The sequence below is a fragment of the Muscardinus avellanarius genome (assembly GCF_963383645.1).
Source record: "Muscardinus avellanarius genome assembly, chromosome: 16".
NCBI classification, from domain to species: domain Eukaryota; kingdom Metazoa; phylum Chordata; class Mammalia; order Rodentia; family Gliridae; genus Muscardinus; species Muscardinus avellanarius.
The window spans coordinates 34,578,506-34,600,354 of record NC_137802.1 but is presented as its reverse complement, the minus strand read 5'-3'; the positions used below and the strand labels follow the sequence as shown (position 1 = coordinate 34,600,354).

The 21,849-nt window shown below is 38.8% G+C and overlaps 1 protein-coding gene across 6 annotated transcripts in view; it reads right to left on the bottom strand.

The window, feature by feature from the left end:
- The window catches only part of BCAS3 (BCAS3 microtubule associated cell migration factor), a gene marked incomplete at both ends in the record, with an annotated part of 624,117 nt that overhangs the window by 371,813 nt on the left and 230,455 nt on the right, over positions 1–21,849 (bottom strand). For 3 of the 6 annotated variants that reach the window (XM_080712926.1, XM_080712928.1, XM_080712930.1), the window contains 2 exons: positions 2,028–2,152; positions 11,460–11,504. In XM_080712926.1, the coding sequence (XP_080569052.1) occupies positions 2,028–2,152; positions 11,460–11,504 (170 nt within the window). The remainder of the gene's footprint in view (positions 1–2,027; positions 2,153–11,459; positions 11,505–21,849) is intronic. The other 3 variants (XM_080712927.1, XM_080712931.1, XM_080712929.1) reach the window with 1 other exon arrangement.

The following is a 21,849-nucleotide window of genomic DNA, read 5'->3' as shown; positions in this document are numbered from 1 at the left end:
GCCCAGAGGTAGAAGGGCTTCCAGGAACCCCAGTACCACCAAAAAAAAAAAAAAAAAAAAAAGATTTGGTTTTACATTGGACATACCAATTTAAGTGCAGGTATGGCCATTTATATGCCTAAAACAGCCTAGTTTCTCTTAAAGTTTTCTCAGAAAAATTAAGTTTCAGGGGAAAAAAAACAAACAAAAACATGAGGTGTCAAAGTTTGTTTATCGACTGAAACAAACGTCGTGCTCTGATGGCGGGGGCGTGTAGAACAGAGGAGGCTGTGCATGTGTGGAACAGGACGCTATGAAATTTCTCTCTAAAACAGAGAAACTATAAACCTGAAACTGTGAGGGGAAAAAATCCTATGTATTAAAAACGTGTACACACACGCGCACGCATCCACCTCACTAAAATCCTCCCCGATTTCCTCTCAGTAGGGTCATGAGCTGCCATGGTTAGCGAAGGTCAGGCGGGCATGGAGAAGTCAGGGACTAAATATGGATCTAATCAAGTGACTTTCTAAGGAATACACATGTCCCCACTGCCTGAACAGGTTCAGTGCTCGATTTCAGGGTTTCAAGTAAACCAAAGAGCATATAAAATCACTCATGAATGCTGGGTGGGTCATCTTATCACTGTGTCAGGCGAATCAATTACAGCTGATTTGAGAAAATGGCTAATGACCAGCCAGTGGGACATAAAGGAGCAGCGAGTTAAAAGGGTAATTAGAACAGAAGGGAGAAGCATTTGAAATCGAGCTTCACAGACGTTTTCAAAGACTAACAAAAAGTCCAGCCGATAGCATCACTAAACCTAAGGAGGTAACAAAAAAATAAAGATGGGATAAGGAAATGGAAAGCTGTGTCCTCCACAGTATCCTCCCCACTTAGGTAAGGAACCTGCTGCGCCCGAGATCCTATTACTAGCAAAAGGGTCACTGAAAGGCGATAAGGAGGGAAAGGGCTGATGTCTGGCTGCCAGTGTTGAGTGCAGAGGAGGGCCATTCTGCCAACAACAATATGCCCTGCGGAACTCGCCGGGCATGCTCCAGGGCCAACGCAGTGAGCGACCTAATTTAATAATACTAAAATAATGGGGAAAACATAACATTCCTACTTGTTCTATAAAAATGGGCATTTTCTATAATACAGAGACAAAAGGGAATCATATAATAAAATATTCTAAAAACATCTTGGATAATGATCCTGGTGATCAAAGCAGGAATTAAAAACGTAATGAAGCCAGAGGTAGTGGTACACTCCTATAATCCTAGTACTTAGGAGGCTGAGACAGGAGGATTGCAGGTCTGGGCCAGTGGCAGCAATACAGTAGGTTCTCTGCAATTTAGTGAGGCTCTGTTTCCAAGTAAAGAAATAAAATAGGGCTTGGGGTTGAGGTGGGAGGTAAAATGCCTCTGGGTTCAATCCCCCACCTCCACACACACACAAACTACATTAATGAAAAGGAGAATGGTAATAACCAAAGTTAACCCGTGTTTCTCAGTCCCAGGCTTTTTAAGATAGAACACATGGCAGAATTGTTCCCACAATTAAGTCTTAAGTCAAGATTTATCATTAGAAAACATGGCTTCAAACTCTGTCACCTACTAAGTAAGAGTTTCTAGCTAACCTACTTAACCTTGCTTATTTCAAGTTCCTCAACAACAAAATATGTTGGTTTTTTTTTTCTTCACACTTCAGGGACAAGGTGTGAAAGCAGACTGTAAAAATGTAAAAGTTATAGACTGGGTATGGAATTAACAGTTACTGGAATCACCTGGACATTATCACAACAAAATTAGCCGAAATCATTCAGTGAGAAACACACTTCACCCTTACATGAGAGAATAGTTTTCCTTCGTGATTAGTGTTAAAGACACGTGAAAAAAAGTTGAAAGAGACACAGAAAAAAAGCTGAATAAAGCTTTTTTTTGTTTGTTTTTGGTAGAAACTAAAATACTATTTGATACAATACTATTCTAGGGAACTACTATCAATTTTCTTTAAGAAGCAAAAAAGTTTTCAGTAAAAATACGTACCTTTTTCTCTTTTTAGACCTGCGTTATTTGCAAACCATGACCTGGAGGTCCCAAAGACAGCAGCCACACAAAACTCTCCGCCCACTGACTTGCTGGGTGAAATTTGTGGAGGTGGTTTGACTTTGCTTAAAAAATAAAATGACATTTGAAAAAAATTATTACAGTGCAATGACAGTCTCCTAGATAAAAGTTATCCTGTGAGTTCCACCCCAAAGGTTAAAAGATTACAACATGGACATGCATTTTGCTTTTAGTAGTAACTGGTGACCTGAGACTATGCTTGGGAGTAAAATTAAGATTAAAATGAGTTGAAAGTTACAAAGTCTTGTCAACAGAGCAATTTCTAAGACCAATGAAACAAAATTTCTTTTAAAAACATGGGGGAAAAAACTTATACTGTTGCTGTGGCACACACCTACACTCCCAACAACTTGGGCGGCTGAGGCGGGAGGATTGCTTGAGCCCATGAGTTCAAAGTCGGGCTGGGCAACATAGCAAGATGTATCTCAAACACAAAGCCAATAATGATAGTAATAATAGTAGTAGTAATAATAATTATTATTTTTAAGTATGTGCTGGTGAAATCCAAGCCAGGTGATGTTTCAAATAGATAACATTTCCCTGGAGATTTCAAGACAGAACACAAATACCAGCATAAAAAGCTCCCAATAATAAAACAAGTTGTCATTTCATTTCCATATATGAAGACATGGGATGAACAGTCCAGGTGAAGGAGACAGCGGGTATGCACAGGGCACAGTGTAGAATGACGGCTGGAAAATGCTCTCAGCCACAGTTCTCTGTAGAGGTAGATCACGTAAGAGAAGACCTAATAATCTCTTTCAGTTAGATTCGGTGATCTTCATAGCTGTTTCTTTTTGTCTTGGAATTGTGAAAAATACTACATCTATTTTTTTTTTTTTTTTTTTTTTTGGTGGTACTGGGGTTCCTGGAAGCCCTTCTACCTTTGGGCTACACTAACAGACCTATTTTTACATTTTCATTTTGGAGACAGGGTCTCCTAAGCCAGTGCACACGGCTAGCTTCGAACCTGCGCGATCCTCCTGTCTGTGCCTCCCAAGCGCGGGGATTACAAGCGTGCGCCACCACGCCCGGCTACATCTATTTTTGTTTGGGGAAAAGGCCAAGTCAGAGCTCGATATTAATAGCCTCTCAAGCATAACAATGTCTTATTCTATGTTTAAGGACACAGCTTTCCTATTTTCCACAAGGAAATTTTTCTGTCCTAAATTCCAGTATCAACTTTGATCTTCTTTCAAATCCTCTATTTCTGTTCTTTTTGGACTTGTCAAGGTCTTCCCCAAAGCTGAAAAGAAGATTTGCTAACCTCCTTAGATAACTTATTTTCTCCAATTCACAGACTAGAAAAATCTCCTTGCTGGTTATTGGTGAAGATCTCGGCCGTGATGGGATTCAATGAATACCAGAGTTCTGGTAGTCTGCCCTGCATGGCAGCTCCCTAAGTCAAACACTGCCTTCTCACTGTTTCACTTTACCCCTTCACCTTTTAATAGAGTATGGCGGGAAAGAAAGAGACTGGCTTCTAGAAGTGGGTAAGCCTAATTTTGAATTCCAGTGTTGCAGGTGGCTTTGGGTTAACGTAACCTCTCACAGCTAACACTTGCAAAATGTAAAATAGAAATGGTCATATCTACCCTGTAGGCTGATCTTAAGAATTGTATTTGTTCTTAAAGTCTGTTCCCTATCTAGTAATGCCTTCTGTGAAATTTTGAGACTTGCAGGCTAATACTGATTAGCCGTCCATCCTAGATTTACTAAACCAGAAACATGGGGCTACTGTCCAACCAAGTAAATACTGATGTTTACTCAATCTGAGAACCACTGCCTTTGATAAAGCCCAGTAAGTTTTCCAGGTTGGTGCATTCCCACATAACAATATTCAATAAACAATACTCTATAGAGCCCACAGCCATCACCTAATCTTCAAAAAAAAAAACTCCACGGGCAATCTCACTTGCCCACTTCCTATAATACTTAAAATATAATCTCAGATATCTTATTTCCTGAGGTTTCTTTTAAAAAAAATAAAAGGTCTCCATTGAAAGCTACTATCCTGGTCCCCACTCGCCCTTCAGGTCTATGGTAATACACACTGCTATACTTGAAAAACTTCTCCTTTCCATCACGAACATTTACTACATGCTCCACGTCTCCCTCCAAATAGCCACACTCACGCTTGAAACACCAACACCAGTGACAGTCAGACCTTCAGGGAGGGTAGAATAATGCTGTGTGTGTGTGTGTGTGTGTGTGTGTGTGTGTGTGTGTGTGTGTTACTGGGGATGGAACCCAGGGGCATTCTACCCCCAAGCTACACCCTCAGCCCTATTTTTTTTTTTTAATTCTTTATTTTGAAACAAGGTCTCACTGAGTTGGAAAGGGCCTAAGTAGGTGAGGCTGGCCACGAACCCAGATCCTCCTGTCTCGGCCTCCCTAATGCTGGGATTATGAGCGTGCGCCACTCCCCCCTGTCTAGAATAACGGCATCAGTTTTAAAAACAAAAAGTTTTCCAATGATGAAATGAATCTGGTTCTACAGTGTTTCTTTTTTGTGGCTGTACTTGACACAGCTACAATAACCTACATCCAGAAAATAAGACCTGAGCCACCGGACACGCTCCTCATAGATCTAGGCCACTGCTTCCAGAATGTTCCATCTTGATAGGGTGCTATTGCATTACCTCAGAACGTATGTTTCCCTTCAGTCTTTCCTCTCCCTCCCTGAACTGCTATTTCTGAACTGCCAAGTTCCTCTACCTGGGATATTTGAAGTGCCATGGGTCATTTATTATCCCTAGGAGCTTGGGGAGGCTGGGGGACAAGGAGAAAATTTTTCTGACTATGAGCTTTTACTAAAATCACCATTGGGGAACAATGTTACTACACTGTACAAACAAACTTCCTGGGGAAAAATTTAAATCCATTGCAAATTACTGCATGTGACTTTTGTTGTTTTTTCATCATATGGTGATAAATATGCCATTTCTAAAGAGAAATATAGTTCCTCTAAAATATGTATATAAGTAGACAAAAATAGTTGCTCAATTTAGTCTATGGACAAACAAAAATACTTTTTCTGTGTTTATCACGTGGTAATCTAATAAGCCACGTCAAAAATTAAAACTGCGTACAAAGCCAGGCGTAGTGGCATATACTTGTAATCCCCTTACTTGGGAAGCTGTGATAGGAGGATGGTAGGTTTGCAGGCAGCCTCAGCTACTTAGTGAGGCCTTCTGCAAACTGGGGAGGACCCATTTCAAAATAAAGAAAAAAATATAGGGCTAGGGGGTGTAGCTTAGAGGAAGAATGCCAGTGGGGTCAATTTCTAGTACAGAAAAAAAGAAAAAGACCTCTTACAAGTCTGTAATTTTCATATAAGTCCATGTTGGAAAAAGCATCAGTACAATGGTATTCTACAAAACTCATTATCTCCTAGGAAGAATATTTTATAACAAATGCATGCTTACTTTATTCTTACATTTCATCATTTCAATTTCTTCTCTAGTAGTGCCTAAATCTCATTAGTCAAAGTTTGGATTAATTAAGAATCGAAAATTTCATCCCTCAAAATAGCTTACTATCTGTAAAATGACCCTAATGATATATATTGAGGTTGAAACATAAAGAGTAAACACATTCTTGAGTTTCTTCAATCGTCTATCTACATCTGGAATGACTTGCTATTTAAGCAAAAGGGAAATAAAAAAATATATGCATATGTATGTAAGACTTAAAGAGAAATAACAAGCAGAAATAAGCAAATAAAAAGAAAGCCATTAAAAATTACTTTCTTTAGCCGGGCGTGGTGGCGCACGCTTGTAATCCCCGCGCTTGGGAGGCAGAGACAGGAGGATCGTGCAGGTTCTAAGCCAGCCGCGCGCGCTGGCTTAGGAGACCCTGTTTCCAAATAAAAATGTAAAAATAGGTCTGAGAGTGTAGCCCGGAGGTAGAAGGGCTTCCCGGAACCCCAGGACCACCACCAAAAAAAATAAATAAATAAACTTTCTTCGTGATAAAACTAAAGTTACAAGGCTTAACTTAAGCCCAATTCATGTTTTCTGTTTGTTTTTGTTTTGGTACTAGGAACTGAACCCAGAGTCATTCTACCTTTAAGCCACATCCCCAGCCATTTTAAAACTTTTTATCTCAAACACTGTCAAGAGGCTGGCTGAATTGCTGAAGCTGGTCCTGAACCTACAATTCTACCCAACTGTCCAAGAACACTGGGTAAGAGCAGAGTAGCACTGCTACTAATGTTTATCAGTGACAAACTACACATAAACTTTTTACAAAGACCCAGAAGATTTCCATCACAAAATAAGCTATTGTTGAAAGATAATACATTAAAAAATGATACATATGTGAATGAAATAGAAATTTATAGTCTTATAAATCATATAAATTTAAAGATCGGTGGCCCAATCCTTATAGAAAAGCATATATATATATATGAATATTTATATATGAATATATATGAATATATATATGAAATATAACATTTTATAATATATATATATATATATATATGTATATACATTTTTTTTGGCGGTACTGGGGATGGAACCCAGGAACTCTGAGTTACCCTCCCAGCCCTAATTTTTTATTCTTTATTTTTTGAAACAGGGTCTCACTGACTTGCAAGGGGCCTAAGTAGCTGAGGCTGTCCTCGAACTGCGATCCTCTGGTCTCCACCTCCCAAATCCTGGGATTAGAAGTGTGCACCAAGACACCCAGCCTAAACACTATTATATTTATTAAGCCTTCTTCTTTCTGGCTCTCAAAATCGGTTTCTCCTTTGAAAGGAGTCTTAATTCTATCAAAGAACATTTGAAAATTTAGAAATAATTCTTCGAGGTGTACCCACAAGTTTCTCCACGGGTGAACGTCATCCATGTTTTTACACAGCCAACGTGGGAGCAAGCCTTCCTGACATTGCTGATGGATTCCTTTCTACGCGTTACTCCAGCTCCCTTTCTCCCAATCCTGTGTCATCAATGAACCCACATTTGATATTTTTACAATTTGGCTCAACTTTTGGGCAAGAGACCCTGTAATCCGACATTTGCCATATGAGATAAAATAATAGTCAAAGAACACATTATTTACTAAGCCTAATACAAAAGAAAATAATTTCAAAAAATACAAACAGGCCCAAATCTAAAAAAAATAAGGTGCTAAATTCCAAAATGAGGAGTTGAATTCTCCCCATTTCTTCTGAGAAAAGGCTTAACCACTGAAACATAGATTGCAAATCCCTTTGCTGCCAACGGAGGAAGTGTGGGGATATTAACATCCCTGGGATTTCAAAAACACCTAGAACGGCAAAACATCTAGAACGGCTACCGAAGTCCTGCATCTTTTTCCCATTGACTCTTACTGTATCATGTTATCCAGTCAGATTAATGTATTGAATTTCCTTGCCTGTTTTGCCTCCACACCCAAATGCTAGCAGGAGGGAAAACCTCGAGCGGTCTGTGCTTTAAAAATACTGGACACGGGTCCCCGTGTGCATGGCTGCCCCCTGCACCACAGGAAGCGGTGGACGTGTGGTCCGGGGAGGGCACGGTGTGCAGCAATGGAGCCTGGTGCCTCCGTGAGATGGACACACGCATGGACAGAACTAACAGCACAGAGAAGAACAGTTTCTTTGCAAAATCAGAAGTGAGCAGTAAATATCTAAGTTTAAATCTAAGGAGCAATATTAACTTAAGAATTCTGGTAAAAAGCGGTAGAAGGGCCTGTTGAAGAAATTTTCACTCAGTTCTTCCCTATGATTAAACTTTTAAAAGAAATTTAGAAGTATTCTCTCAGTCTCGATTTTACTTTCTGAAACATTAGTAGCTTCTCAGAGAATACTGGAAGTATAATTTAAATAGCTAAAAATATTATTAGTCTACATAAAAGCATTTATTTTGTCACAAATTACTCTAATAAATGTAAAATATTTATGTATACTTAATAGGTTAAAAGATTCTCCTCTTCATATAAATATTAATCTTTAAAAATTATAATTATAAAATATTTCAATATTCTCGAGGACAAGATATGTTTATATAAACTATATTATAATCAAGTAACATTACAGAATACTAATTAAAACTTTATAAACTGATCAAGTAAATTTTTATTTTTCTTTAAAATTAGGCTTAGCATATTTGAAAGCAACTTAAAAGTGAGGAATATTTTCCTATGAATGACCTACTGTTCATCTGATGTGTGTGTGTGTGTGTGTGTGTGTGTGTGTGTTTTAAAAAGCAATTCAAAAATAGCAACGGCTTTAAAATACATGTATATTGAGAGATTAATACTTTTTACTTGTTTGTAATATTAAAATCGAACTTCAGTTTTAAAAGTTCATATGAATTAATTTCTATATTTAAGTAAATATTTTAAATGTGTAATTCATTTATATTATTTTATACAGTCACTTAAAATCAAATATCCTAACCTAGCCCAGAGGATGTGCAATATCAGGAAAGTCAGAAAAGTCTAAAGTGACTTAAATGCTGAGGGTGGCTTGCACAGCTGCCTTTCCACAAGCTTATTTTGATATCAAAGAGAAAGACACTATTTTAAAACTGACTCATATGAAACTGCGGAGATTTAAAGAACTAAATCTCATTAGCTAAGAGTAAAGAATGAATAAAAATTGTGACATACCAAAAAGAATCTTAACTAACTACAAATGTTGAAACTTGAAGCTCATAAAAAAATTGAAGAAATTTACCTTTTAAGAGAAATGATTAAAAAAAAGTCATTTTCACCCAAAATACATATATTGTCCAACAACTGGAAGTGTTTTGAATAGTTTATTTGGAATAATATTTTACTTCAGAAGAGTAAATAAAAATATCGTCAAGTTGAATGTTAAATATCATGGAAAAATAGCGAAAAAAGTATTAAAACAAAGGAGCTCTTGTAAACAAGATGGAAGAAGTTGTCAAATTTATATTCATTTTGCTGCCTTAATTTGGGGTTTCATTAAGATCTTAATGGAAAAAACATGCACCCCGGTACAGGAACGCATTTGAAAGGGGGAACTTTTAGTCTAGTGTAAGTGACTAGGAACGAGGTTCTCGTGGGCTTAACGATGACATCAAACAAACCACAAAGCAGTCTTCTCAAAGACAGCCATGATTTACAAGTCGACTCTATTTCATACAGCCCTTTCTTTAATCTGGCTCTTTTAATCTTGTTTCAACCTCAAATCATTTCTGGTTGACAAGTGCTTTGGCTTCACTGTGAGCAGCACATAAACTGTTGAGGGAGCCGGCTTTTTCTTATTTAACACACAACATTTGTTACTCCATCTTGGGTTCTACGTGAAAACTTCAGTCTTTATTACCAAACCCCAAGCTCTCTTCTTTGTGTGTAGAATGGGGAATGTATGCGAAGCTGGAATTTAATTCTCAGTTTGGTATACGGAGAAATGTTGTCAGCCGTCCAATTTGGCATTTAAAATCCACGGCTCACTCTGGGCTGCTGAGTAAGACCCGTGTCTCTTGTTTGTTTCTAGACGAGATCTGGTTCAGGCAAAGAATAAAGACAGGTTTTCAGAGGATTGATACTTAGTGTGAATTTCTGAGGACAGGTTTTGTGAACTCTCTTCTCATTAGGAGGCTGTTTCCCAGAGGAACGCTGTGTGGTGACTGATTTTAATTCACCAATTCTTTTATGATAAGGAAAACTTCAGAAGTTCCTGTGGTATACAAACACTGGAGGGTCTGTCTCAAGTACTGGGGATTGAACCCAGAGGCATTCCACCTATTCGACTCCAGGCTGTTTTAATTTTTATTTGATTTACTTTTTGCAGTACTACAGGTTGAACCCAGGGAGAATGCTACCTCCAAGCTACACTCCCACACGGATTTTATTTTGAAACACAGTTTCTCTAGGTTACTGAGAGCCTCAGGACATTCCTGAGGCTCTTCTGGAACCTGCTATCCTCCTGTCTCAGCCTCCCAAGTACTCGGACTGTAGGCGTGAGCTATCATGCCCTACTGAAGTCAATGAGAGAAAAGAACGTTCTTTCCATTGTGACAGAACGCAAGAACGATTTCCACATGAGAACACCACAGAGATATGTGCAGACCTCTTTTCAATATCCAAACTTAGTAAAGTTGATACATCTTACCTTTCCCAAAACTTCCTTTTGGTTCTCATGCTCTTAAAAGCAAGAATCGTGTGTGTGTGTGTGTGTGTGTGTGTGCGCGCGCACGCGGGGTGGAACCCAGGGGCTTTTCTACCTCTGAGCTATACTCCAGAGCTATTTTATATTTTATTTGGAAACAGGGTCTCACAAACTTGCTGAGAGCCTCACTAAGTAGCTGAAGCTGGCTTTGAACCTGCTCGATCCTCCTGTCTCAGCCTCCCAAATGCGGGGATCACAAGCGTGCGCCACCACGCCCAGCCTAAAAGCAAGAATCTTGCTCTAATTTAAAGCATGGTCACTTCAGACATGGGCGAACCCCTTGCACGGAGAGGTGCGGGAGCAACAGTAGCAGTAACTAGGGCTTGATGAGCAGCAACCATGGCTCTGCTATTCTATCAGGCACCGGTCATGCATCCCAGTTCATGTACATCTCAAAATGAGCCAACAATGTCGATACAAATATTATTTCATTTAGGGGATAAAGGAAAACAAAACACAAAACAAGGTTTAGAACATTTCCAGAGATCTTATAGTCAGTCAGTCTCTGAGTTGGGATTGAAGATGCAGGAGAGTCTGATTTCATATCTTTAAATAAAAGCATGAAAGATAAAATATTTCTTCTCTATAAATTCTCTGGACTCAATGAAGCTATCAAAAATTATCAAATAATTAAGCTATGAGTAATAGGTGCTAATAAGTCAAAATAATCATTAAGGAGATTTTATTGGAAATATGTATTTCCTCATCATAAAGCTCCTTAAATACCTAAACTACTCGAAACTGAACTCACTGTTGTCCCTTTAGGACCAAATGAAATAGAGTAAAAACTTTATATGACATTTTCAGTATACCTTTAATATGTTTCTTTTTCAAAATAAATCATGTCCTCTCACATGAAGCATGATACATAGCTAGCTCTAAGCACTATACAGTTCAAAGGTCTAGACTTGGGTGTCATCAGTGCTTCATAGTATTCACCAGCATTATAACAGAATTCTTCCATTTTATTTTTAACATAAAATTTGTGACTTTTTAAATTTTTTTCAAAGAATGAAGCAAAACTAAAAAACAGCTTTAATAAAGCTTGAATATAAATATTCGTGTCTTAGCTACACATGATCTAGCAGTTTGGTGCATCTATCTGTGCTCAGGACATGCAACTGAAAACAAAATTACAAAACAGAGTTACTTTCCAGAGAACAAATGAATTAGGCATGCGGGTGGGAACTGGAACTCACCATGGAGCTTTTATGGAAAAACACCCCGCTCCAAAGAGATAAGGCCTTCATGGAAAAGGGGGGAAATGCAAAAAAATTAGAGAAAAACTCATTGAACATGAACAAATACATGTATATCATACCGTAATAGAGTGTGGATAAAAATCCTTGCTAAAGATTCATCACTGCTTGCATTCTGTGGTCCATACTGTCTGACAGAACCCAACAGCACAATGATATGTAGGAACATGGCCCTTCATTTTTATAAAGTTAGGGCCTTAAGATTTTCTCTTTCCATCCCTTTTCTGGAGCATCTATGTAGCATTTCTAAGTGAGAAGAACATTCACTGCCGAGGCTCTTAAAAAGAAAGTACAAATTAAATGGAATAGTCTGATGATGCCAAGCATCTGACCTGTGGTTGTGTGACACAGAATGTTTATGATTTGCCCAAGATGACTGGATGAGAAATTTTAGATGGCACTGCTTGCGACTGGTCACAGCCGCATAGCCATCCCAAGCACAGACTTCTCCAGCCGCTCGTTGGGTGTAAGTGGAACTGGGTATTTTGGTCAAAAGGTCAAAAACCTTCTAAGTACATGTAGGATGATTTTTCTCTAATTTTGGTCTCATTTTAGGAAATGAGCATATTTCTTAATAGTGGTACAAGAGGTTAGCCCCTCTTCCTGGGCTACACTGGGACAGGCTGTAGTACTAAACTAAAGCTATAACTGCGTATTTTAAATTTGACTGGGGGTAGAATGGCAGACTTCCACGGTACACATATTTCTACTAAAAATTCTGGCCAGGCACAGTGGTGCACAAATGTAGCCCCAGTTACTCAGGAGACTGAGGCAGGAAGATTGGAAATTCAAGGTCAGCCTGGGCAACACAGCGACACCCTGGGAAAGCAAAGCGCATTGGTAAAACCTGAGTATTTTCTTCTTCAAATCTGGAGCCTGAAACATTAAAAAAAAAAAATCTAATTACCATCAATTTCACAGTAAATCAACATTTGGCTATAAATTAAAATTTGAGCAAAATGTTTCCATATCAGTGAGTAAAATCTGAGGATTGAAGCACTGGAGATACAAATAAGAGACAGAGACATGGAAGAGATAACTAGAAGAAAACAAAATAGGAGGGAAAGTGAGATAACAAAAGGAAAAAAAAGAACCTATGTATGATGACAAGACAACACAAGGCTAGCTCTTGCACGGCTAACACAAAGAACACAGCCAGGGTATGACAGCGTCGCTCACAGTTCAAACTGGGGATTTAAACTCTTCTGAACTGGACCCACAGAAAAACACCTTACGGTACAAGCTAGTATGCACATACTTACAAACAAACAGGACTGAAGTAATAGTTAAATGGACGTGTTTTTAATTTGCAAGAAAATTTACTATTTTCTATTTCACCATTCTGTAGACATTAATGCTGGGTTTTGTCACAATGCAGGTAAATGAACATTCTCACACAGCAGGTCTGGACGGGGCTTGACATTCTGCATTTCCAATAAGCTAATGTCAATGCTGCTAGTCTGTACAGCCAGCAGCAAACGTGCATTTTATTTTGTTTTATTTCATTAAAGAACGTTGGTAACAATTTCTTTATCTCATGTCAAGACTCATTAACTGTGCTGGGGAAAAAATTTTTTTGCTAGAGCTCACCCTGTTCTTTGAAAAATACAAATTTTAAAAACTGAAAGCACATGAAGTGTTCAACCTTACACCATCACGATGCCCTGCAGACAGGATCAGAAGGTAAAGGCTTAAGCCGTGAACATGTGCCTCTAGAAATCCTCCAAAGTGAGGGGTTCGTGGGTGCACGGCACCGACATCTCTAATTTTATCTTATGAGGCAGGACATCTTAAATAACCAAATATTCCAAATGATTCAGGTAGAAATGCTTGAAATCTAGAACAACCAGCCCCAAGACACTTAGTACACATTGTATATGCACTGAACATCCTCCTATCTTATCTCAAATATCAGAATACAGCTGCTTTATTTGAAAGAAACTTCAAGTGTTTACTTTGTTCTTTATAACTTAAAAGGTTTCTCTATGAACACCAAGAAACAACAAAAAATAAAACAAAACTTGTAAATTTATACATTTCAAAAGACAACCGGCTGGTCTTCACCTACAGGGCCAGTAAATCTCCTCTTCTCAGATTAAATTTTCTGGCATATAAAATGGAAACATATGTTATCCCCAAAATGATACATCACTTTAAAAAATCCATATTTTTCTCTCTAGGCATAATAACAACATGTTACCATGAATATTTCCTTGCCCAATAATGCCAAAATATATGGTAAATATGTTGCAGTAAAAGACCTCTAGTAAAGAAATGAAGGACTACTACTAATAGGACTACTCACAATGGAGCCCACTTGCATTAGTTACAAGTTACCCTACTTCAAATGAAGAAAGGTATACTGGCCACCACATCTGAACAAGAGGACACGGTTGGTGAGAACCTGGCTGAGTATGTGCACGGGCATGTGTTCAACCTATGTTTACCCACTTCTTCCCTGGTCTTATAAACTGGACCCTAGCCGAATATAAGGGAAAGGAGATCTACAAAGTCCAAAGAATTCCAGTGGCTGTCGTAATCCCGCCTTTGTAAGGAAAGTGTCAGCTGTTCTTTTGAAATGAGCCTGCTTAATCTTTCCTCAGTAGCAAAAGAATGAAAATATGAAGTCACGGTACAAGTCCACGATCCGGCTGTCTTCGCCTAGGACTCCCCCTCCTGCCCAAGTCCACAGCTGGAGATTTGTGTTGGAGTGGGACAGGGTGGGCAGAAAAGAAGAGGGATCTGAGCGGGAGTGCGTGCTCTGTCTGCATTAAAATATGCAACTCAAATCACCATATTTGGATTTGAAGAATTTGTATTCTACAATTACTATGAAGTTTTAACAGACCTAAAAATCCTGCCATATAAAATTAATCATTGTGTCCTAACTCTCAATACTTAGAACTGAACTCCAATTATGAAATCTCTAGGAAAAACTAGTCAAGAGATTAAAAAGCGAATACCATTTATTAGAGAATTATTTTTAGACTACTGGGAAATGGCCTGGCCATTTGCTCTCAAAGGCATTCTCCTGAACTGTCTCAGCAGATAGGAAAGAACTGTGCTTTGGAACACACAATTCATGCTCTGTAAGCCACTAAACTCTTGGTCATTTTGTTGAAAGCTACATAACACCACAAGCTCTTTGGTTCTATTAGTAGAAACCAAGGCAAACAACTTTTTTTAACATAAGGAAAAAGCAAAAACATACTTGAGATGAATATACTCGAACCCTCTATAATCTGAATCTATTACTAAACATTAATAATAAGCATCTTCAGAGCTTAAGAAGCTATCTGGAGCCGAGCAATGGTGGCTCTGGCTTTTAATTCCAGTGCTTGGGAGGCTGAGACAGGAGGATCGCACAGGATCGAAGCCAGCCTCAGCTACCGAGTGAGGCTCTCAGCAACTTAGTGAGACCCGTTTCCAAACAAAGTATAAAACAGGTCTGGGAGGATAGGCCCGGAGGGTTCCACCCCCAGCACCCACCCCACACACACATAAAATAAAGAGAGAGAGAGAGAGGGAGAGGGAGAGGGAGAGGGAGAGGGAGAGGGAGAGGGAGAGGGAGAGGGAGAGGGAGAGGGAGAGGGAGAAGAAAAAAAAAGAAGCTATCTGGAGTTTAAGAGATGAATTCTATACACATACTCTAGAAATGCCGATTTTGTTCAATGTATCATGTTTCATCAGCAAGTTCTATAGCAAAAGAGAACACATATGAATAATAAATGTATGTAAGTACTTAGGAGGCTGAAAATGAGAATCACAGATTGGAAACAACCTCAGCAACTTAATGAAGCCCTCAGTAACTTATTGAGACTTTGCTTTCAAATAAAAATAAAATAGGCCATGGAATATAACTCAGAGGTAGAATGTCCCTGGGATCAATCCCCAGTTCTAATAATAATAATAATAATAATAACAATAACAACAACAACAACAACAACAAATGTGTTGAATAGAAAACAAGTTATACAGCATTACATGCAAAATAATGAAATGATGCCACATTACACTAAAAATAAGTATGAGCCCTGGAATGCCTTCTGCACTGTGCATGCCTTCTCTTAAGTAGCAGCTGAAGTGAAATCATACTTTCCACCTACAGGTGAAAAAAATTATTCCTCATGTCATTTTCACATTTGACTTTTAATTCTTTCATTAATTTAATTTTAATTACACTCTAGCAGAGAGATCTGTGGTACTTTGGCCTCTCCATCTCCCGTTCTGTAGGGCAAACTGAAGCTGAAACACAGTTGTCTAATTTGAGACATATTCGACATGCCAATTTAAGTTACAAACTCAAGATGTAAAAGATTTTCATTAGAAAAACATAGATAATGTTAAAATTCTGCCATATGTGACAGAAAAGAGCCTAGCATAGCATAAATAATGTCAAACTTCTGTAGGACGTTATGCTTGCTGACTTTTAATATGGTATAAAGTAGACTTCATCCAAAAAACCCCAGATTTACAGTAAAATGCAATAAACTATAGTATGGTTTAAGTACTCCATTTACTTAGCACCAAAAAAAGATGGAAACTCTAACTACAGTAAATATATTACACATGTAGACATAAGCATATACATTCTAATGAAAATACTGTCCATTATTTTATATCTTGAACCGAATATTTCAAACCTAGCTTGTATCAAGAAATAAATAGTGAGCCAGGCGTGGTGGCGCACGCTTGTAATCCCAGCATTTGGGAGACAGAGACTAGAGGATTGTGGTTCGTGGCGAGCCTCGGCTGCTTAGTGAGGCCCTCTGCAACTTACTGAGACCCTCTTTCAAAATAAAGAATAAAAAATAGTGCAGGGGTGTAGCTCAGAGGTTGCATGTTCCTGGGTTCCATCCCCAGACCCCCCCCCAAATAAATAAATAAATAAATAAATAAATAAATAATAAAAAGGAAATAGTTACACAGGACAGGGATGGGAGGCAGGGATTCGCCATTTGCTATTGTATCTGGTGTGTCTTTTCCTAGAACTTGCTCCCTTAATTCTGAGAACTTAGCCTATAAGGTTTGGGGTCAGGTTGAAATGTCTAGATAAGCCAAGCTGAATCTAATCCAGTTCAATGAGGACTGGGCCGTGATGACAGATCTGGAGACATACAAACAAATGCTATCAATTGCTTCCCTTTTTTTTTTTTTTAAAGCAAAGTCTATGTCTTCTATACAGGGCTTGGATTCCACTAGCTTGGGGCCCCTCAGCAGGGAGGCAGGCTTTGAAGTGAGGCAACCGGATCAAAGAACTGACGAGAACTCGGCCATGATTATAATCCATATAAATATATATAAGCTTCTTTTCAGATGAAAATAATGAACTAGGGCACACAGAAATCACAAGGTAATTTGCTGAAAAGCCAACACAAGAAACAATGGCTTCAGATTCCTAATTCAGTATCTTCTCCTATCATTCTATTTCCAGAGCCTAATATCTAGCTCCAATTACTTACTAGAAAAGGTAGGGAGAAGAGAAGGGAGTGGGAAGCTACTTATACTTAACAAATAAAAAAAAACTATAAAAGAATAAATTATGATTATTCCCAACTAGTCAAGAGCAAGGAAGTAAAGATTATTCTTTTTTTTTTTTTTTTGGTGGTACTGGGGTTCCTGGAAGCCCTTCTTCCTCCGGGCTACACTCCCAGACCTATTTTATATTTTTGAAACAGGGTCTCTTACGCCAGCACGGCTGGCTTTGAACCTGCGCGATCCTCCTGTCTCCGCCTCCCAAGCGCGGGGATTACAAGCGTGCGCCACCATGCCCGGCGATTATTCTCAATTTTTATACTTTTTATTTTTTGAAACTAGTCTAATCTCTGGTATTTGTTGCTCTCTGCTTATGCTACAAAATCATGTATATCCAAACCATTTTAGATTCAAATCAAATCATATTACTGACACTGATAAAATTTGTTTTGTGTATTATTACTTAGAAAACTTTTTTTTTTTTTTTTAATGATACTGGGGAGTAGAAAGCAGGGGCTTTTTACCTTTGGCTACACTCCCAGACCTATTTTGTAATTTACTTGGAAACAGGGTCTCACTAAGTTGCTAAGAGGCTCACTAAGTAGCTGAGGCTGGCTTCGAACCTGTGTGATCCTCCTGTCTCCGCCTCCCAAGTGCGGGGATTACAAGCGTGCACAAACACGCCTGGCTTAGAAAACAATTTTTTAAAAACTCAATCCTAATTTTTTTTTGGGGGGGCGGGTCTGAGGATGAAACCCAGAGGCATTCGACCTCCGAGCTACACCCCAGCCCTATTTTTTATTCTTTGTTTTGAAACAGGGTCTCACTGAGCTGCAAAGGGCCTCACTAAGTAGTTGAGGCTCTCTATAAACCACGATCCTCCAGTCTCAGCCTCCCAAACACTGGGATTACAAGCGTGCACCACCACGCCCAGCCTCAATCCTAATTTGATTTATTAATTCAACCAAGCCCATGAGATACTATTAATAAGTCCCTACCACAATAACCTTAAGCAAAAGATGTGAAGTAGCCCTTGACATAATGTTACACTGCAAAAAGATTGTATTGCTTTATGTGATAAGAACATGACAACGTGGTCAGCTGGGCTTCTCAATCCTACCAGTGTTACAAAGGCAGAAAATGGACTATGTTTGAATGGGTGGCTGTGGAAGCCAAATTCTTTCTACCACATCCTTTGCTTCTGTCCATGTGCATCTTGGAGATAAGCAACAGCTGTTGCGCAGACAGGCCCTCCTTCCTCCAAGAGCTGCTTCAAGGTACTGAACGAGAGGTGTAAATACATCTGTCTCCTGCCCCATGGATGTCTCAGAGTGAGACAGATGGTCCCTGACACTGCCAGGCTTCAGGGATATGTATTTGCAAAAAGTAAAGGGCAGATGTGAAATACAGAAAACACAAGCTTTGGTCCCTGCTGGGTTAAGTCTAGGCTTTTATCGCAATTTGTATATTTAAATACAATATATTTAAACATATTTAGTATACTTAAATACTGAAACCTAGGCAATACTTAGAAATCTCTGAGTGTATATGTGTTTGTATGTGTACCTTTATGCAAAATACCTAGAACATACGACAAATAAAAGCTGATTTCACCTAAGTAAATGTATAAATTTTTTACAATGTAATTTATTTATTTATTTATTTATTTATTTATTTATTTAACTTTTTGGTGTTACTGGGGTTGAACCCCAGAGGCTTTCTACCTCCGGGCTATACTCCCAGACCTATTTTTTTTACTTTATTTGGAAACAGGGTCTCACTAGGTTGCTGAGAGCCTCACTCAGTAGCTGAGGCTGGCTTCGAACCTGTGCGATCCTCCTGTCTCAGCCTCCAAAGTGCAGGGATTAGAAGCGTGCACCACCATGACCAGCTTATAATTTTTTAAGATACATTATTATCAGGTATATTGGAGATAGTTATGGACATTACACATCTGTAAGGGGGACAGCACTGGTCACCTTCCTCCAGTATCTGTGTGAAATATATATTGTTCGTTTTATTTTAAAGACAAAAAGAGTTGAGTCATAAAATCAGCATTTCTAAAATTAAAAAAACCTGGAAAATAAAAACTTCATTTACTCGTTAATTTTCTAAATGAGGAAATCAAATTTCTTAGAAAAACAACAAAATGTAATGGAAATAATGAATGCAAATTAGTTAACTGTGGCACTGAGAATAGTCGTAGTTTAAACCGGTTTCTGTTACGTGTGTGTGTACATGTGTTATGTGTGAGATTCTGTGTGTCTGCGTGTGTTGTGTGAGAGAGTGTGTGTGTGTGTGTAGTACTAGAGACTGAACCCAGAGATATTCTACCTGCAAGCTACCCCCCCAGGCTGATTTTATTTCTTATTTGGAAACAGGGTTATTCTAAGTTGATGACAATCTCATTACTTTCAGCAGATCAGCAGATAGCAAAACTGAAAACAGAGAGAATAGATTTTGTTCTCATAAACCACGAATCAGATCTTACTTTTGGGCCAGGCGTGGTGGCAAGCACTTATAATTCCAGTTCTTGGGAGGCTGAGATAGGAGGATCACAAGTTTGACGCCAGCCTCAGCAACTTTTAAGGCCCTCTGCAACTTAGCAAGACCTTTTTTTAAAATGAAAAATAAGAACCGGAAATGGTGGCACATGCTTATACTCCCAGCACTTGGGAAGCTAAAACAGGAGGATGGCAGTTCGCAGCCAGCTTCAGTTACTTAGTGAGGCCCTTTGGAACTCAGTGAGACCATGTTTCAAAATAAAGAATAAAATATAGGACTGGGGATGTAGCTCAGAGGTAGACTGCCCCTGGGTTCTATCCCCAGTACTGCAAAAATAAATAAATAAATAAATAAATAAATAAATAAATAAATATTTAAAACCAACTGTTTGGTGACAGGTACAAATTATTCTTTCTAAACACCTGAATATAGGAAATGTCAGAAGAATTTTAAAACTGAGCATAAATAAAATTATTTGAAAATTAATATAAAAGACCTATTCCCAATATGTTTAAAGAATATTAGGCTAATGCTATTCCCTCTTCTCTCTCTCTCTCTCTCCCTCTCCCTCTCCCTCTCTCTCTCTCTCTCTCTCTCTCTCTCTCCCTGAGGATGGGACCCAGGGGCCATTCTATGTCTGAGCTACACCCCCAACCCTAATTTATTCTTTATTTTGAAACACAGTCTCACTAAGTTACAGAGGGCTTTCCAGTGGCTGAGGCTGACAAGGAACCTGTGACCCTCCTGTCTTAGCCTCCCTAGTGCTGGGGTTGCCAGCGTACCCCACCACGTTCGGCTGTCATTTTTCAAGCACATTAAATAGCTTCAGTTCAAAATACTTTGTTAATAAACAATTATTAAATTATATGTGATACGAGGGATCACAGTACTTGTGCCTCAAAAGTCAGAGAATTTTGAGCAGGTTTCTATAAAGGAAAAAAAAACGTATGGAACTTGCTCCAGTTCATAAACTCTGGCCACACAGGAGGGTTCCAGGTGAACAGAGCAAAAGAAGGTGGTAAGACAAGAAAGGAGCAAGACACAGTCCCTAAGATAAAACAGCGAGCGGCCTTCCCAACACCACCCACGGTGTTTTAAATTCCAACATCATATCATTTTCTGCTTAAACTTGTCATAATATCAGAACTGTCTCCGAAAACCTCACTTAAGTCAACTAAGTCTTAGCATTATAAGACAATCTAAGTTCCTAAATTAAAACAACAACAAGTAAACACAAACCAGAAACAAAACGCCAAAGCATGCTTTCATGTCTCCAGGAACCCTCTGAATCATCTTCCTGTGTTCCCTTCCCTCTGTAAACATAAAGGACCCCGAGTCACTGTAAGAGGCTTGCACTCGGGTTCAGGAAAGACACGCTCAAGGACTGAAGAGCTGGCGATGCTGGAGTGAGGGGCCCTCCAGTGAGGCTGTGATGGACGTCAGCAGGTGGAAAGGAACTCTGCGCACGTTCAGGATTCAGTCCCACTCTCACCCTTTGTTATCTAGTTCTACATGTAGGCAATGTAATGTCATAATATGAAAAAAAAATGAACTAACTGTAAAGATAAGAACACAATCCCTTTGCTATTCATAGCTACTATATAATACTATCTTATTTTAAAACTATAATTTTTTTGGGGGGGTGGTACTGAGGGTGGAACCCAGGGGCTTTTCTACCTCCAGGCTATACTCCTAGACCTATTTTATACTTTATTTTGAAACAGGGTCTCACTAAATTGCTGAGAGCCTCACTAAATAGCTGAGGCTGGCTTCGAACCTGCGCGATCCTCCTGTCTCAGCCTCCCAAGCATGGGATTACAAGCGTGCGCCACCACGCCTGGCAAAACTATACATTTACTGATCATAAAATGTTAACACTTTTACTGACCATAAATGTTAAATTAAGATACACAGTCCCAAATGTCTATACCATTAAATGACTCGGGACACAGGTTTTGTATGGTTTCCCTTTTCTTTCCCTTCATTTGTTCACAAACTTAACTTGACTTCGGCATGGTACAGCAATAGGAGCACTTTACATATAAAAGACACTTCACCTAATTTTGTTACAGTGATACCTGGACTTCAAAGGACTCATTCCTAAGAATGAATTTTTTTTCATCTCATAAAAGTGACTTTTGAAAAAACTAACTCTAGCAGCACAACAATACTAAGAAATGTTGACATGCCAGTCAAATAATTTAGTCTATTCTTTTCTCCCGTCCACTTTGGTCCTGAGGAATAAACCACGAAGTGTTTTTTTTTCCATCAATCCATCCATCCATCCTTTATTTTGTGTAACTGGAGACAGAACCTGGGGCATTAAACCTCCAAGGTATATAACCGGCCC